This window comes from Calypte anna, chromosome 3 (genome assembly GCF_003957555.1).
Source record: "Calypte anna isolate BGI_N300 chromosome 3, bCalAnn1_v1.p, whole genome shotgun sequence".
Taxonomy (NCBI): Eukaryota; Metazoa; Chordata; class Aves; order Apodiformes; family Trochilidae; genus Calypte; species Calypte anna.
Window position 1 is genome coordinate 6603759 of NC_044246.1, and position 17324 is coordinate 6621082.

The 17324-nt window shown below is 42.0% G+C and overlaps 2 protein-coding genes across 3 annotated transcripts in view; one reads left to right on the plus strand and one right to left on the minus strand.

Annotated features, from left to right (window-relative positions):
• The first annotated feature begins 2870 nt into the window (after positions 1-2870).
• On the plus strand, positions 2871-16092 carry LGALS8 (galectin 8). Of its 2 annotated transcripts, XM_030448411.1 has the most exons (10): positions 2871-2960; positions 5404-5540; positions 8144-8232; positions 9010-9220; positions 9831-9947; positions 11787-11843; positions 11923-11949; positions 13103-13191; positions 14977-15142; positions 15540-16092. In XM_030448411.1, exons 2-10 carry the CDS (start codon positions 5499-5501, stop codon positions 15687-15689), a joined length of 948 nt encoding a protein of 315 aa, XP_030304271.1. In that variant the 5' UTR covers positions 2871-2960; positions 5404-5498; the 3' UTR covers positions 15690-16092. The 2 variants fall into 2 exon arrangements, with proteins under 2 accessions (XP_030304271.1, XP_030304272.1); XM_030448412.1 differs by lacking the exon at positions 11787-11843 and having other exon boundaries at positions 15540-16080.
• A 965-nt stretch (positions 16093-17057) lies between these two features.
• The window catches only part of HEATR1 (HEAT repeat containing 1), a 36005-nt gene continuing 35738 nt past the window's right edge, over positions 17058-17324 (minus strand). Inside the window, exon 45 of the mRNA XM_030448232.1 lies at positions 17058-17267. Coding sequence (XP_030304092.1) covers positions 17179-17267 — 89 coding nt within the window. The 3' untranslated portion in view covers positions 17058-17178. The remainder of the gene's footprint in view (positions 17268-17324) is intronic.

Genomic DNA, 17324 nt, shown 5'->3' on the forward strand with positions numbered 1-17324 from the left:
AGGTTTCTGAGTGGACTTTAACTGATGAATCAAAACTGTTGGTACCCAAGAAGGAATAGGTAAGATTTGGAGATTAAGAGTGAAAATGTGGAGGAAGCTCCTAATGGCTCCTGCACTGCTGGGTCCTCTCCCAGTCCTTGTGGCTGGGGCAGGAAAGGCAGGTAAAATTTCTTGGGGATAACAGGGTCCTCCCTCAAATGCTTGGCCTCCTTTTGGCCAAGAACAGCTGCTAAATTTGCTTAAGCAGAAACTGCCTGCTTTTGTCTTGACTAAGCATTTCTGTTTCCCCAGCAAGCAAAATTCTGCTGGAACATGAGAAGTCAGATTGCTGACAGGAGTGCACAGTCCCAGCAAGTTGTGTGCAAGTTGAATTGTAGCTCTAAAAGCAAAAGCCTCAATTAGGACTTGGACTGTGGAAATATGGGGAGGCACTGTTGTTTTTCATCATGACTGCTGCTAGTAAATGGTGCTAAAAAAAGCAGTCCTGAGAAATCAGCAGTAAAATGACAGTCTGAACAAAACTGCAATGTAGTGCAAGGCTACTCGAGCTGTAATCCAGCTGACTCATTGCCAGTGGTGCATTAGGTTTGGGAGCTGAAATAGGGATTTTCATAAACTGATTTCATAAACAGATTTCATAAACTGCCTATGGGTCAGCCTTCAAAATTATAATCAGTATCTTAATTAAATATCTGCTTCAATAAAAAACTGCTGCATACTTTAAATTACACATACCTCCTTTGGATTGTTTCCTCCCAAAAGCAGAAGAAACAGTAATAAAGTAGTGGAACTGTATTTTCCATGGCTCGTGTAGAAACAATTCCACTTACTACTCCTCCTTTCAGCATCACTATTTTTTCATTCTAGCCTTTCAGCATCTTTTCTGTCCCTGTTGTTTGGCCCAAACCTTCAAACTTTGAGGTTGTTTTCTAATACTGAGAAGTGAAGGCATTAAATGTACTTCTGTCAGCCCAGTTTTATCAAAACTTTCCACTCTTTAAACTGGAATGCCTGGAACAATAGCTTCAAAGGAAAACTTGAGTGTCAGTTCAGACCCTAAGACCTTTTCTTCATTCTCTTTTTAAAAAGTGTTTTGGAATTTTGTAGAACAATTCAATCACAGGCTTTTTGTTATAACATGATTACAGACAATAATTCTCAGTCTCCTCTCAAAACCATGTCTGATTCTAAAGTATCTTTCCCCACGTGATCTACTTTGCTGCTTTTTAACCTGAATAGCTCATTTCTGCAGTTCTTAAAATAAATGTTATCTCTCCATGAATTAATCCTTCAGATTTGATACAGCTAAGCTGATGTACCTTTTAAAGCAGCTGTCCTACAACTGTAAGCAGAACTCGAGCAAGCAGGTGTGATTTGGTAGAGAGTTTTTTTTGTGTGCTGGTTAATTGTAGAACAGAAGACCAGGTATTATCTACTAAACTCAGCTGCTGACAAGAGGGGCTGGATACTGTTCTGACTTTCCTATAGCCACATGCACTGTTTCCTGCAAGGCAAAGAAAATGCTGTAATGCCTGTAATTGAATGGGATACAGTAATTTAATTTTGTGAGCCTTTCCCATTTGCAGCCTTTAGTTTTGTGGGCTTAATTACCCTATCAGTTTACTAGACTGAAATAGCCAAAACCACATTTAGCAAAGCATGCGAGGAACTGGAGGATAAAAGCACAGCCCTGGGGCCGTGGGTGTAAGACTGATGTGTGTGTACCCAGGATCTCCAGGTTTCACAAACTCCACAGTCCTGACATGACCCAGTGGCTATTTTGGGTCTGGTCACAGGAGATGCATCTTGCTAGGAGCAGACAGGGTTGGGCTGTAACCAGAGAGCTACAGAGGAAGCACAAAGCATGGAGGAAGTGAAGAGCTTGCAGGGAAATCCTCCAGTACCATTAAGGGCTGAATTATCTTAGTGACCAAGTTGTTACTCGAGCTCTTATAAATCCAAACCCAAAAGGCAGGTGCTGAAGTGTTGGGCAAGGGGCCCATGGCCTCTCAGACAGGTGCCGGGCATGGTTTGGTGGGAAGGCCATGAAACGATGCAGCCCTCCTGCCAGGGTCACATCGGATGCACCCTCCCGGGGTAGCAGAGCAATGCCCACCCCTCAGGAAGAAGTCGTTAGCTCTGGGCTGAGCCCAAGGACCAGGTATTGGTTGGCAGGCGACTTAATGTGAGTGTGTGCAGGTGGCCAAGAAGGCCAATGGCATCCTGGCTTGTGTTAGGGAGACTGTGGCCAGCAGGAATAGGGAGGTGCTCATCCCTCTGTACTCAGCTCTGGTGAGTACAGTGTTGAGTACTGTGTTCAGTTCTGGGCACATGGCTGTAAGAGGGACACAGAAGTGCTGGAGCGTGTCCAGAGAAGGGCAACCAAGCTCACAAAGGGCCTGGAGCACAAGTCCTGTGAGGAACGACTGAGGGAGCTGGGGGTGTTTGGTCTGGAGAAGAGGAGGTGAGAGGAGACCTGATTGCTCTCTTCAGCTACCTCAAGGGAGGTTGGAGCAAGGAGGGAAAAAGCCTCCTCCTTAGTCAGTCGTGGTAGGACCAGAGGAAATGGATGGAAACTGCACCAGGGGAGGTTCAGGCTGGATGGTAGGAAATATTTTTTCACTGAGAGTGTTGTCAGACATTGGAATGACCCAGCGGAGTGGTGGAGTCGCCATCCCCATAGGCATTTAAAAGGACCTGATCCTTAAGGACATGGTTTAGTCGTTTGATTATGGTGTTGGTCAAGGGTTGGACCGGATGATCTTGGAGGACACAGTCCGTGAACCTCCCCTCCAGCCGCCCCCCCAGCCCCACCCCGGCTCCTGAGGCAGCGCGCGGGGCACGTTGTGCGCGGTGACGTCACGGGCGGGAGGAGGAGCCGGGCCGGGCGGGGCAATGGTGTCGGCGGGCGGGCAGGGACCCGGGGTCTGCGGGCGCTGGTAGCCACCTGGCGACCTTGGGTGAGTAAAGAGGGAGCGTGGCTTTAAGGGGCGAACCAGAGCGTAAAAGCAGCAGTAACCGTCTCCACAGCGAGTGTCTGCCCGTGGGGGCTGAGGCGGCCCCGGCTGATGGGGGACTCTGGAGCTGAGGGTTGCTCGGAGGGCCTGAGGGAGCTGAGGTGGCTGAGGGAGCTGAGGTGGCTGAAGGAGCTGAGGTGGCTGAAGGAGCTGAGTTTTCCCGGTGAAGTGGGCAGCACTGGTGTTTTGATTGCATGGGGGTATCCATGGAATAATTTCACTTATTCTCTTGTTTGACTTGGTGTAAACTTTAGCTTTTTGGCTTTAAAGTCTGGTTTGAGTTACCCTCATGAAAGACGTTTTCTGCATGTCACAGTGGGACAGTGTAAGAGCTGGTTGTTGACTTTTCTGTTTTTTACTGTTGTGGTGTGGTTTTGGTTTGTTGTTTTTTGTTTGTTTGTTTTGTGCGTGTGGGTTTTGTTTTTCTTGGTTTTGTTTTTTTTTAATTGAAGGGTTTCCAGCTGCTTTGCAGTATGTGAGATAACAGTAAAACATACAGATCTTTTTCAGTCTCAAAGTGTAGTCAGAATGTTGTTCCAAGTCTGGGTTCTTACACTGGTGTGCAGTAAGCCAGTCAACACACAGTGTCAAGATTATTTGCCTTTATTTCTAGTCTGTATTTAACATCAGCCAGCACCCCTTTTGGCACACAGGATCATACATAGAAAATAGTGACAAAGGAAAATCACAACAAATGATCTACCACTCCTATGTATGTGCATCTAAGTGCATGTTTGAAACATTTAGAGAGATTAACAGATTAGCATGCTCATTATTCAGAAAGGGGTGTGATTTTTACTATTAAAATTTGCTAAGGTAACTGAAAATTTATACCTTCATCCTATCAGCTGCTTTAGTGTTCTCACTCATTCTTGCTTGTTTTTTCATCCTGTTACAGGTCAGGACAATAGTTGACGACCAGATATTGCCTTGGGTATCCAGCAGTGGGACCTGAATTGCAATATTCTTTTATTATTGTGACCTTTTCAATAAACAAAGTCCCACCAGGTCTGGCAAAACTGGCAGTCAGTTCTGTTCCAGATTCCTCTTTCAGCAGGCTCTAGCATGCCTAGAGAAGTTCAGTTAGGAGACTGCTGGGCACTGGGTTATAGATCTGGGTTTCTTTTTTTGGGGGTCTGCTATTGGGCTTCTCAATGCTGAAGGGCAGGATTACTGCTTGCTTACATCTTGTTTTTCTTTTAAAAATGAAAGTGATGGAATTTGTCTGCCTTGGCACTTCCCTCTTGTGAGCTGATGGTGGTATCACACCCTTGAGAAGATCAGAGGGCAAAACAGTTATGCAGCATTAGCACCTTTTGTTACCTGAATTGAATTCTAGGCACTGGTCTAAAGTAGAAAAACTGATACCTTTCTGGCCCACATTTCCCACGAGATAAACTAAATGTTGCAATTTGCGACTCTATTGTTGGATCATTGCAGAAGATTAACCCCAGGGTCCTCTGGGACAAGTCACAGGCTTTGGGGGTTTGGTTTGGTTGTGGTTTGTGGGTTTTTTCGTTTGGTTTTTGGTTGGTTGGTTGTTTTTTTTATAACTTGCTAGCAGTTGTCACACAGTAATGATCCTAGAACCCTTATCTTTGCCCTTTCCCTATCTGTCTGTCAGCACACAGTTTGCATGCTGCCTTTACTTATTTCTCCAGAATGTGCAAGAAATAATTGCCTAGCAGTTTCAGTTAGGCCCTGAATTTTGGTCACTTTGTTAGCAGATTTGCTGAAGAAATTTTAGTGTGGAAGTACTCACAAGCTGTTGTTTCATTTCTTACTAATGCTGTGCCCTGTAGTTATTCGTGGAGTTCAGGGATTGTATGTTTTGGAGGAAGAAATATGAAACACCCTTTCCTTCCTTGATATGTCTTTGCCTGGTATCTCTTAACTTTATGTCAGAAAAAACTGAAAAAAGCAAATTCAGGATTGTCGGCCTTGGGAAGTCTGGAAACAGCACAGAAAGTGTTAAAGGAAAGAGAAGTGTTTGTTTTGTTTGTTTGTCTTGGAAAAAAACTCTTTTGTAATGTGTAGCTCTCCCCTGTCTGCAGGCAAGGGTCAGCTGCAAATGGGGATGTTACTGAGTTACAAGTGTTCCCCTATACAATGGTGATTTTTAGGTGGAAGTCTCTCTCAGTGTATGTCCTCTTGGGAAGCTACTAATGACATGGTGCTACCCATTATGCACTGTCCCTTGTTAGACTGGCATCTTGTTTCTTTAAGCAAGCCTTCAATATTTGTATTTCAAAACACCAGCAAATTTTGGGGAAAAATGTCTGCATCATTTCTTGTGCTGGCTTCAAGTTATACCTTGGAGGGTTTCACTTCATAAAGTGTCACTTTGTTTCTTTCTAATTAAAAGCTTTGTTTTTTTTTTTTAAAGGATCCATCCTGTGGTGCTGCTCAGCCAGTGAGTCCTATAAATACATTCCAGCAGGGATCACACAGAACTGACAAACTTGAACTGGAGGAGGAAAGATGATGTCCTTGGATGGACCACAGAAAACCATCAGTAACCCGGTAACTCTCCAGCCATGCCAGCAGCTTCTCCCTTGGGAACTGGGACTTGGCTGTTTTGTGTCAATAGTTACTACTTGCAGTGTTTTGCCCGGAGAGGACTGTTACTGACACCTCTGTGCATCATTCAGTTATTTGAGGGGATATCTCTGTCAGAGGGGACTGTAGGAGCTGATGGTGTTTAGATACTGTGCAGTAAGCAAGCAGACACTTCATGCACAGGACATCCAGCACAGGAAGGAAATTCTGTTGGCCTTGGGGAGTAATTTCATACAGAGCTTATGTGGATGGCTGGTGTTGTGGCAGAATGTGCTGGAGTGAAAGTGAAAGTATGATAAGCAGTGTTTTCACTCCTCTGTAAACATGGGCGGTGCCCTTGTAAAATGTAGGTTGGTTTTTGGTGGTTTTTTTTCGTTGATTGTGCTTGTAACTTCAGTCTGAACGATTGCACTTAGAATTTTCTTTCAAGAGGAGATATTTTCCAATAAATTCTGTTTTGCAGGGAAGACTTCAGCTAGCGCAATTCAGCAATTGCACAGAGTGAATTAGGCAGAATGTTGTTTGCCTGGCTTAGAGTCCGGAGAGTTTCTCTGAAAAGCTGTACTATTCTCATGATGAGGGACAGCAGCCTGACACTGGCATGTGGCTAAAGGAAACTGTGCTTTTTTATGGTATCTAAAAAAAAAAAAAATAGTTCCTTTGAGCCTGCAGGAACTGGTATTGTTAATATTCTGGGCTAGAACTCTTTAAAATATGGAAGTCTGTAGAGTATGTATGTGGAGTGTCCAGCAGTGCAGACCTGCACAGGACTTCCTGACCTATTGCAGCTTTGCACTGGTACAACCTCATCCTTAGTGAATGCCACTATTCAGTCCCAGTACTGGTTCATTGCTTGCAAAGTGGTTAGAGTTAGGGATGATGGGGAAGAGCTTCAACCTTCTTCATAACCCAGCTGGGGGAGGAATAAAACCTGTGTGGAGATTAACTAGAAGGTGGAAGGACTGACCTGTAAAAGGAAAGGGGTGCTTAAAGTTGGGGATTTTGGTTGGAGAGAAGGTGTGAAAGATTTTAGGATAAATAATCTGTAATGGAGAGAGTAAAAGCTCAGCAAAATTGGATGCCTGCAAGGTGACTGATTGAGTATGATGGGTGACAAGACCAGGCTGGAGAGTTCAAAGGGGTAAAAGAGGGCTTAGGGGTCGAAACCCTAAGGTGGGGATAAGGGAGCATTTGGGATTGGGATTGGAATATGAAGGTAGAGTTGGGAAAGATTGTGCTGATGACTTCTGAACAGCCTCCAGAAAAGGCCATGAGCAACCTGATGTTGAACTGTCTTCATCCTCTGCCTGGCTGTGGTTGTCACCTGTCTGAATACCACAAGGTGAAGGTAGTAGGGATGGAGGAAGGAGGGCTATAAAGATTTCACTGTTTCAGTGAATTGTTCCAGGAGACAGAACTGTTCAGACAGTTCCAGGAGCAGAACTGAAAAGCTTAATTACAGCTTTGAGTCTGGGACGTGTTCCTTCCTTCCTGTACTGTTCTGAATCATCCAGAATATCCTGTTTCTTCTTTATGCCCTTGACCCATGTGGCAAGAAATGTTGTCACACCCCATCTGATGGGGCAGTGGTCTGCTACTCAGCAAGCTGGGTGGAAGCTGTGTTATCACAGTCCTTTCCTCCTTAAGACCATAACCTGGTCCTCTTGTTTTATGAAAACTGGCAAGTATTAGAAAAAACTTGATCTTTAAGACCTTGTAAAATCAGTTGACATTGACCAGTTGGCTTTAGAGGTATTTTTGGAGGTCTGAAAGAGAGCTGGGATGCTTATAAGGTCATATGATGTCACAAGCATTGCTCTTAATACACAAGGAAAAATCAGTAGAACGTTTTTGAGATGTGAGGAAGGTACAGGCACAGTCTGTGGTGACAAAACCTCATTAAGATTGTGGTGTTGCTCCCAGGAAATGCTCTATTATGGCCTTGCATATTCTGTGCCTGAGCTTCTGAAGAGCTGATGGGCCAACCTTCTTTCCTCTGAAATAAATACATCCTTTTGAATGTAAAGAAGTGCTTTTGCCACAGCTTCTCTTCCATGGGTAAATAACTTCAATCCATTAGAATGGTTCATTCCCAGCATCCCTGTGTTCTGTCTGTATGTTTATCATTTTTGGAGACTGAACCAGCAATTTCTTACTCTGCTGCATTGCTCAGAGCTACTGCCCCTCAGCAGCAGTGTACTAAAATTAAAATGACCAAGATAGGTGTTTTTTTTCTTATTATTCTTCTTTATTCTTTGAATAAAAACGAGCCTCTTGTGTACAGCTTCTATATTAAGCAATCCAAGCAACTACCAGCAAGCAAAGGGATTGCAGCCTATTTATTTTATGTTTATCACCTAATACAATGTTTTGGTCCTCCTCTACTGCCAAGAAAAGTGCTTTTCTACTGTTTCTTTCAAAAGTTAACTGTGTTTCTTTTCATGTGCTAGACCACCACATAACTAAGTATTAGAATATTAATTTTTAAACTATTCTGTATTTTTTTCTCCATCACAAAATATAATTTGACTCTTTTTTAATCTTTTTTCCCCCCTTCTTTCTTTTAGATCATTCCATATGTTGGGACAATACTTGGCGGTCTTGTTCCTGGAGAGCTGATTGTGATAAATGGTGCTGTTCCTGATGATGCAGACAGGTACTGGCTGTGGTGTCACATTTTGCAGTGTGACCATGTGAACAAGAATGCAATGGAGAATATATTTCCAGAGGTCCTAATTATGATGGCATTCAAAGGTTTGGTCTGGATGCTTGAGATAGCATCAGATGATGGCATTCAAAGGTTTGGTCTGGATGCTTGAGATAGCATCAGAGTGAGTACAGGCTGAAGTGGCTGATGAAAGCTTTGTGATGAGAAGTGGAGAATGAACTAATATTTTACTTTCTCCTCATGCCCTCTTCTCTCTTTTCACTTTGCCTACTTTGGTAACTTTTTTCTCTGCCACAGCATATGTCTGTGTGTCTAAAGAGGTTCTCTGAAACAAACCAAATTGATAACTGAATGTGTGGTGTGAAGGAATTAACTGAAACTGGGATGAGGAAGTGTGGACTTGTGTGTTTGCCCAGTATGGGGGTTCTGTTCCCTGACTTTGCCCGAGGTCTATTTAGTTGTTATACTGCAGATGATGGCAGAAAAGGTGCCCTTACACCATTGCATGATATGAAGAATGACCACTAAATAAATACTTAACTGTTTTAATTTGTTACAATAAATCATGGGAGAAGCTTTCACAAGTGTGTACGACACATCTGGGTTGGACAAATAGAGGTTTGTTTTGGGTTTTTTTCCTTATCCAGCAACACTCATTGTGTCTGACTGGTCTGAGGCTCCACCAGAGAACACAAATACACTAAACTTTTTGGTGATTTCTTGACAAACTGAGCTGAATGTGGTTTGCCTTATTTCTGTGATTAGGTTCCAGGTGGATTTACAGTGTGGCAGCAGCATAAAACCTCGAGCTGATGTGGCTTTTCATTTCAACCCCCGCTTCAAAAGGTCTGGCTGCATTGTTTGCAACACCCTGGAGAGGGAAAAATGGGGCTGGGAGGAGATCACTTATGAGATGCCATTTCAAAAAGGGAAGTCATTTGAGATTGTCATCATGGTTTTAAAGGATAAATTCCAGGTGAGCCTGGGTTGATTCTTTATCTGCAGCCAGTTATCAGGCCAAGAAGTGAGAGTATACTTAGAATAAATATTTAGAATAAAGCCTTAAGTTTCTTTGTTATCTAGGTATAGTCTAACTACAAGAAAGTTTACAAGCTTTTCTTTAAAGAGGTGCTAAAACAAAGCAAACCTTTAATCCTGGATTTCCTCTAAGTTGGATGAGTAGGCAAGTTAATTCCTGCTGTGGTTGCTGGCTACTCTATCCTTCCCTTATGTGCAAAGGATAGGATAAACTTTGGGATAAACCAGTCATGTGACTAGTGTTGTACAGTCTTCTTGGAGGAAATATCTGTGGTGTATTTGTCTTGTTCTGTTAGACTGCACTAATAAATTCCATTAAATTGATAATACCACATTGGTAAATGATCATTTGTGAAATGCAAATTTTATTGGACAAATAAATCTCGAGATCGAGTCATGGATGAGCTGAGCTTAGTTGCTCTGAAATTCCAAGGAAACTCCCTGCTTCTGTAGCAAACCAGTGTAAACCAGAAATATATGCATGCAGTTTGATACTGGCTGGTGTAATACAGTGTTTAATGCAATTTTTCTGTTTCCTGTCTCTTCAGGTGTCTGTAAACAAGAAGCACTTGCTGCTCTACAACCACAGAGTTAGCCTTGAAAGAATAGATACTCTTGGAATATATGGCAAAGTGCACATCATAAGTATAGATTTTGTTTCTAAAGTAAGTTATACAGACAGCTGACTTGTTTGATCCCTTTTCTCTGTCTTGCTAAGCTACAGAATAGGATTTGTGGTGAAAAGGAAATAAAGAAAAGCAGCTGTGATGTGTAATGTCAGTAACAAGTTTTCAGCCCACCTCCCCTTTGCATTTCAACATGTCTCTCTCAACATGAGGATCTCTCTTCCTGTGTTAGTCTTGAGCTTAGGGGCAAAAGTGTGACTAAGTTTACAGCTTACAAAGTTAACAGAACAGATGGTATATGAACTGATTGGATACTGGAGCTAGAAAAGGATTGGACTTTTCAAGGATTGCAGGAGCTCTGCAATGAACTCGTAGTATTCAGTGCTTCTAAGTGACAAGTTCAGCTAAAGCTGTAACTTGGTGCTTGGCTTCCAGATACCAGGTTCAGCCACAGCTGGAACTGCTTGTGCATATAACCCTGTTTTTCCTGCTAAAATGACTAAACTGCTGAATTAAGTGATAAGTGCAAGTGTAAGTTTATTTCTGATAGGTGAGGTGCCCTTTTTTGAAGACCTTGTGCTTGACTTGCACTTGAACAAAACCTTGCTGTCATAGGTAGGGCATCTGGAAATATTTAATCCATTACACTCTTAGACCAAACTGCAGTGAATTTCAAGTGAAGGCAGTGCTGTGCTTCCTCTCAGCTGCCAGCTCTGCTAGAGAATTAAGTCAGCAGGGAGAAACTGAAAGTTGTTCCCTGTGCAAAAGGGAGAGATGCTTCTGCTCTGGAAGGGGGATACTTTTCAAACAGAAACAGAAGGTGTTGAGTTCCAGGGAGATGTAGCAGGTAAATGCTTTTTCTTTACTGCCACTCACTAAAGGCAGCCTGTGTACTCCTCTGTAATATTTGGGTCTCTTCTGTCCCATCCTCACTACACTGTGGACAAAATGTGAGCCTTTTGCTGCCAAATCTCAGATCTGACTCAGCAAACTAATAATTGTGTTGATAGAAGGTGGAGATTTTGGCCTAAAATGGGGCCTAAACATAAAGGTATGTATACTCAGTGATCCTTTGCAAAACCTATGTACAGACTTTTATGGGCCCCATCACTCGACCTTGGGCATGTTGCCAAAATAATGTTACTTCAAAGCTGTGGGAGTCCTGATCTTAGAGGACTGACTCCATGAAGAGCTTGGGGCAAGCAGGTGCTGCTGTAGATTAATTTCTGTCCCAAGCATATGATAAATCAGAGTTTAATCTGTGGTTGCTCATGTTATATCCTTTGGGGAAGAAAGGAGAGGAGAAGAGCAATTGTTTCCTTTTTGTCTTTGTTTCTAATACAGTCTTCTGAGGAAGAACATGGAGGATTGTGTGGGAATAAATAAACTGAAGACACAGTCTGACCAGGGCTAGGAACTGTATCTGTTTGTGGCTGTGTTGCTCATCTGTCCTTCCTATGGGAAAGGACTGGGATGCAGGGGGCTGCTTAGAATCCCAAGCCCCCCTGCACGGACTTGCCCTGCTGGAATCCCTGCCCCAGTGAAGAAAGTGCAGTGGGTACCCTCAGATACTAAGGGGTTAACAGTGCTCTGACCATGAAATAAAGATTCAAACTAAAAAGAAATCTCTAGAAATCTTGATTCGGCTTCAGCAATTGATCTTCAGGACTTTCTCTAGGTTTGTAGGGGTTTGGCAATCTTTTCCTCTACCATAGCCCCAGATCTCCACGTTTGCCATAGCCCTACGTTTCTATGCTTACCTCTGAAGAGAACCCTCTGTATTCCAAAGCAGTACAGACTTTTATATGGTTCTGAACCAATTTTATGTTAAAATTCTATGGTGTTAGCAATGACATCTAAATATCTCTCTCTCTGCAGTCCTTGCAAGGCTCTCAGCCATCATCTCTAGGAGTAACAAAGATAAACACACAAAATGTACGTATGTTTGTAGAAGGTGGAATGAATCTCCCTGGTGTTTGATAAGCTTGTTAATGCTGTTTGTTTTCTCTTGTAGGGGGAAGTGCCAGATGGCTCACAATTTGTAAGTGTCTCGTGTAGACTTGATGCAAATGTGAAGAGTTAAAAAAAAAAAAAGTAAACCCATCTGAATTATTAATGAAAAAATATAGAACAAGGGAATTGAGAATACACTGAGAGATGACCATCAGTGGGGTTTTGTAGAGAGTAATCCTCTTTGCTGCTGTTAGTAGAAATGAAGCTCTTCGTTAAACATTTAGGAAGCCCAGAAGATAAACATAGCTTCACAGCCATAAACAGTGAAATAAAAAGTGAGCTGCCTGAGGTTTTAACAGACCATATCACGTTTAAAACTTTTTTTTTCAAGTAAGCATGCTTAGTTTTCTGTGCCTTAGGAAATACTGGCAAAAACCAAAAGTATTCTGCAGTTGTAGTACACCAAATGTCCCTATGGTAAGGGTTCCATATCTTGGAACCTGTCTGGCTACCTCTTCATCTTGTGGACACATCCACACCTGTGCACGCTTCAGGTGGCTGTGTGCAAACATCACACCTTAGAGTTGGAACTTGCACCCAATTAGCAAGGAGCAGAGACAGAGTGAGTGCTAATCGTTTTGCAGAAAGCTGTACCAGGTGGACAGGATCTGGACTGGAGTAAGGACCATGTTTAAACTGAAAAGAGATTGAGAGCCAGGAATATATACAAACAGAATTTGTGGAGAAAGGGAAGTTGCAGTGAGGGCTGTTGTCACTTGACAGTCTGCCTTCCTCAGTCTTTTTTCAAAACCAAATAATATGCAGTATTGTAATTTGCAAGTAGTGGGCTTAAATACCAAATACTTCTACATTCAGTCCTTTTCCCTGGTACAAATAACTTCTCACACAATGAATAAAAAAGCAGCAAATCAGCACTGGGATTTTAATGGCTTTTTTTCTCTATTTCACCTCCTTCCACCATAAGTGGAGGTAGAAGTAGTTGTAAATAATTTTGAATTTTAAATTTATTTTGAACATAAAGTGGTAGTCCAAAACAAAAATCCAACATTAATATGTTTAACTTAATGTAACTTTTCCACTATAGTTTTAGTGCCCCAGAACATGATGGTAGGAATAACTTTAGCTATAAATGCAAACTGGCAGTTGTAGGCCAAATTTCTTCCTGCCATAGTATATCTTGGTTTGTATATTGAAAAACAGTCACATTTTTTACCTTCCAGGGAGTTCCTTACGTTGGGAGACTTGATACTGCACTTTGTCCAGGATGCACAGTTGCCATTAAAGGAGAAGTGAATAAAAGACCAAAGAGGTAAGCATTACTGAACTTTTTGCTATTTACCTTGGGCACTCTTGAGAATGAGTAGTGTTTTCCATGGCCTTACTTATAACTTTGCATCTGGGATCATATGAAATGACTTTTCTCAGGAACTTGAAGGATACTGCTTTAGAGAGGACTTCAAGGAAGGAGCTCCACTGTGCAAAGTGAAGGTAGAACCTGAGTGTTTAACCTCCTAAATCTGCTTTATTCACAAGACTGTGTGTCTGTTCAGGGTTACCAGTGTGAGCACACATATCATACAGAGGCAGTTTTTATTCTAAAAAGATCCAAAAGTAAGGAGCAGGAAGAAGTAAATGGAAAATGGAGTGAGTTGGATCTGAGTTGCAGGTGTGCTCAAATGCTACAACCTTTCTCTGAATACTTCTTGGACATCTTCCTTAGGGATTGTATAAGAATAGAAGTGCCTAAAACTGACTGATGAAAGCTGGTAGGGGAGAATGAGCTGTCATTTTGATACCTAATGAGGAAAAACTGGTTGAAAAGATGACTTTTTCCCAACATGATTTAAAGGGGCAGGGGGAAGGGCAGCACAACATGGGCAAAGTAGAGCTGAGAAAATATTTGTGCTTCAGCATGCCCTTTGCTTGAAGGGTGGTTTTGACTCTGCAGAAACATGCCTAAAAATGAAGCAATTAGTGCTAAGGATGAGAATCAGGGGTTTTATGTTGTGTGTGTGCATTGCACTCTTGCTTCCTCACAGCACATACCTTCCATGCAGCTGAGTAGCACTCAGAGTTTATATGAATGCTGGAAATCGAGATATCTCATCCACAAGGTCTGAATGGGCTTTAAATTGGACAGGATAATTAATACTTAGCATTTGTTTACTCCCTTTTGCCTTAAAAATCTTAATAGCACATTTCAAGTGCTGAATGTACTGCTTATAAGTGTGAAGAAACTTTTGGGTTTCTTTGGGCATTGCAGGTTGTCTCATCTTGGTGGTTGTGCTTTTAAAGGTATAGGTCTTTATAGAGTTTGTAAGTTACTTTACTTAACGTCTTTTCACTCAGTTCACACTTGTAGATGTTCCTTTTCCTCAGTGAGAAAGAGGACTTCACATCTTGGAAGTGTGGCCATTGCTGTTATTTCTTACATATGTTGTAAATCTAGGCTTCTCAAAGGGAAATAACCTGACAGCTGGAGCTAATTTCAGGAGAAGAATATTCCTTCTGCAAATGCAGTGGGGTCTTTGCCACAGTTTGAAGCATTCATTTGAATGTGGGTGACTCTTCCCTCTGGTCACTCTTCTCCAGAGCACCTCTTTAGGTACCTTGTCTTGTGGACATGTCTGAGGTTGCAGAGAATTCACTCAGCCTGGGCAGAGCTGCACTGCCTACAAAGCAACACTTTGTATGCACGGTGTCCCACCTGCCTTAAATGTATGGAGAACTTTAGAGTCTAACCAGGTAAAACAAAACCTTCCTCTCTCCATTGTCCAAGTTTGGAGGAGATGGTGGAGCAAATAGCACTCTATGTTTGTGTGAGAACATTGCAGGAGAGAGGCACTTGGCTCACCTGCCTCCAAACCTCTTTGCTGAGACATGAACAGAAAGCTGTGAGTGATGCAGCAGATCAGGCAGGGTCATTTGCTGCCTCCAGTGCTGTCAACTTCCTGCTGGGTTCTTCAGGTGAATCATGGCCCTGACTCTGGAACAGTTCTGAGTATTGGCAAAGGGCTTGGTTTACCAAACAAGGGCTACTGCAGCACCTCAATAAACCCTTGGGATAGTAAAACTTTGAAAAAATATTTTCCAGCTTTGCAATAAACCTGAAAACAAGTGACTCAAAGGACATTGTGTTACATCTGAATCCCCGAGTGAAAAATAAACTCTTTGTAAGGAACTCCTACCTTAATGACAGCTGGGGAGAAGAAGAGAGGGAACTTGCTGACTTCCCTTTCAGTCCAGGGATGTACTTTGAGGTAAGATTGACCAAAACATAGCATCAAACTGGTAATTGTGCCCAAAGGATTAGCAGTGGTGCTTAAATGTTATATCACTAATAGAGATTTAAACAAAACTGCTAAACCTGCATTTCAGTGTCTGAAGAATATTTAGAATTATATGGGACCACAAGGAGCAAAGATCTTACTTGGGTTTAATGGCAATTCTCTTTTAAAATAGTTGCAAGAATTGAGACTGAGTTGGACTTGCTGATGATTACATGAATTTTGATGATGTTTCACTTTTAAAAGTACTTCCCATTAAATATTTTTTGTAACAGTAGCAGGGCTTGCCCAAGTCTAGGCTGGATCACAAGGTTGTTTTTCATCTCTTACATCAGCTAACAACATGACTGTTTCTCTTCTTGGTTTTCAGCTGATCATTTTCTGTGAAGCCCACCAGTTCAAAGTTGCTGTTAATGGTGTTCACATTCTGGAGTACAAGCACCGTTTTAAACAATTTGAAAAGATCAGCATAGTAGAAATCACAGGAGATGTTCAAGTGTTAGATGTGAGGAGCTGGTAGTTTTCTATCAGTACTAAAATAATTAAACCTTTTCTAGTAACAGTGCCTCCTTATCAAGTACACACAGGCACTGAGTTGTGCTGAGCCTGCATTTATCTATCTCAGCTCCTCTGTCTGCCTGAGTTAGGTGAGTACCTGAACTACTAATCCTCTAGTTGACAGTAACCTGGCAAGCTGGCCCAGTGTTTGCTCAGATAAATCTGTACTACTGATCCTAGCAATATAAAAATGCTGCATCATACTGTGATACATGTACATACTTGAGGAATGTTCCTATTTAGCAGCTGTTAGGAGAATGATGCAAAGGAAAGAATACGATGTACCCTAAAAGATTCTAAGGTAAATTGCCAGATTTCATGTATAAAAAGTATAAATAAAAATATTTCTGTAGCTAAGTAGCAATGATCCCTTCTTGGTCTACATTTTGTGTTTCACATATTAACTTATTACTATCTCCAGGGTGGCAGAGTGATCCTGACTGAGGAGTTAGCAGTGCCCAGACCACTTAACCCAAGTAGCCCCAGGCTGTCTATGCTGGTGGCCTTCAGGACAGTGTTGTGCTCTACATACTCCTTGGTTGCTGGACAGACGGAGCTGGCTGCTTGTTACAGAGGAGATGGTAGGCAGCTCCCACTCAGTAATGGCAATTGCAAAACTTTTGTGTCCTTGTTTTTATCTTAGAGTTCAATGTGAACATTCCTCTTGCTTCACAGCAGACATTAGTTTCTTTTTCAAGAAGTTCTGTAAGAGCAAGTGTAACTACAACCTTTCCTCTGATGAGATCTAAAAGGACAGTTTCCAGCACCTGATGGGATATAAAATTATATTTATATTGTTAATTCTGAACAGTTGCATTTTGAACTATGCTTTAGAGTCAGTCTTTCTTAGTAGCAGTGTAATGAACAAGCACCTCCTGGTGCAAAACGAGTGGTAATTTTTTTTTGTGAATTCATTAACAGAGCAAGCAATATATTCTTGATCTTCAGGTGATTTCAAAGCTAACCAGTGCAGCAGTTTTTACAGTCTAAACAACAGCTTTAGCTCCTACATGAGTTCTAGTTTCTTGTAACTTCATTTTCAGTATCTTCAGTGGGTTTACCTTTTCCCTTCCTAAAAATGACAGAGAAGCAGATTCTCAGGATTGTAGTGCAGGGGTTCAGTGAGTACCATGCTTACACTGAAGCAGAACAGCCCCTCCACAGAGACAGTAACTGCATGCCCCAAGCACAGGGGAATTCAGTGAGTCTCAGATGTTGTTGTGCTCTTTATGCCCAGCTATCAGAATTTGCTTACAGCTTGTTCCAGTTTCCCACTGTTAAAAAGAGAGCAGTTAAGGAAAATTCACATGAAAAGTCCCTAACCCATCCAGAAATGATAAAGCCAGATTCTTACAAGATTTTATTATAAAGTTAATATCTTAGCTCTGATAAAAATTACTATGAATGACAGTTTGCCCATAACTTGTACATTTGAAACAAAGGGGATGAACTTAGAAGTAGCTTTGGAGTGGTTCTCCCAAAATGACTTCCAGTTGTTGAATTGTCTTCTGACACTGCTGTTCAACTTCTTCACATTCATCTAGAAAAAGAAAGAAAGCAGGAATTAACTAGAATAGTGATTACTGCCCTAGGCAGA

Coding starts and splice junctions, on each gene's coding strand:
- LGALS8 (XM_030448411.1), top strand. CDS start 5,499: ATGATGTCCTTGGATGGACCACAGAAAACCATCAGTAACCCG. Junction 9,221..9,830: donor TTTTAAAGGATAAATTCCAG/GTGAGCCTGGGT, acceptor CTGTCTCTTCAG/GTGTCTGTAAACAAGAAGCA. Junction 13,192..14,976: donor GTGAATAAAAGACCAAAGAG/GTAAGCATTACT, acceptor AATATTTTCCAG/CTTTGCAATAAACCTGAAAA.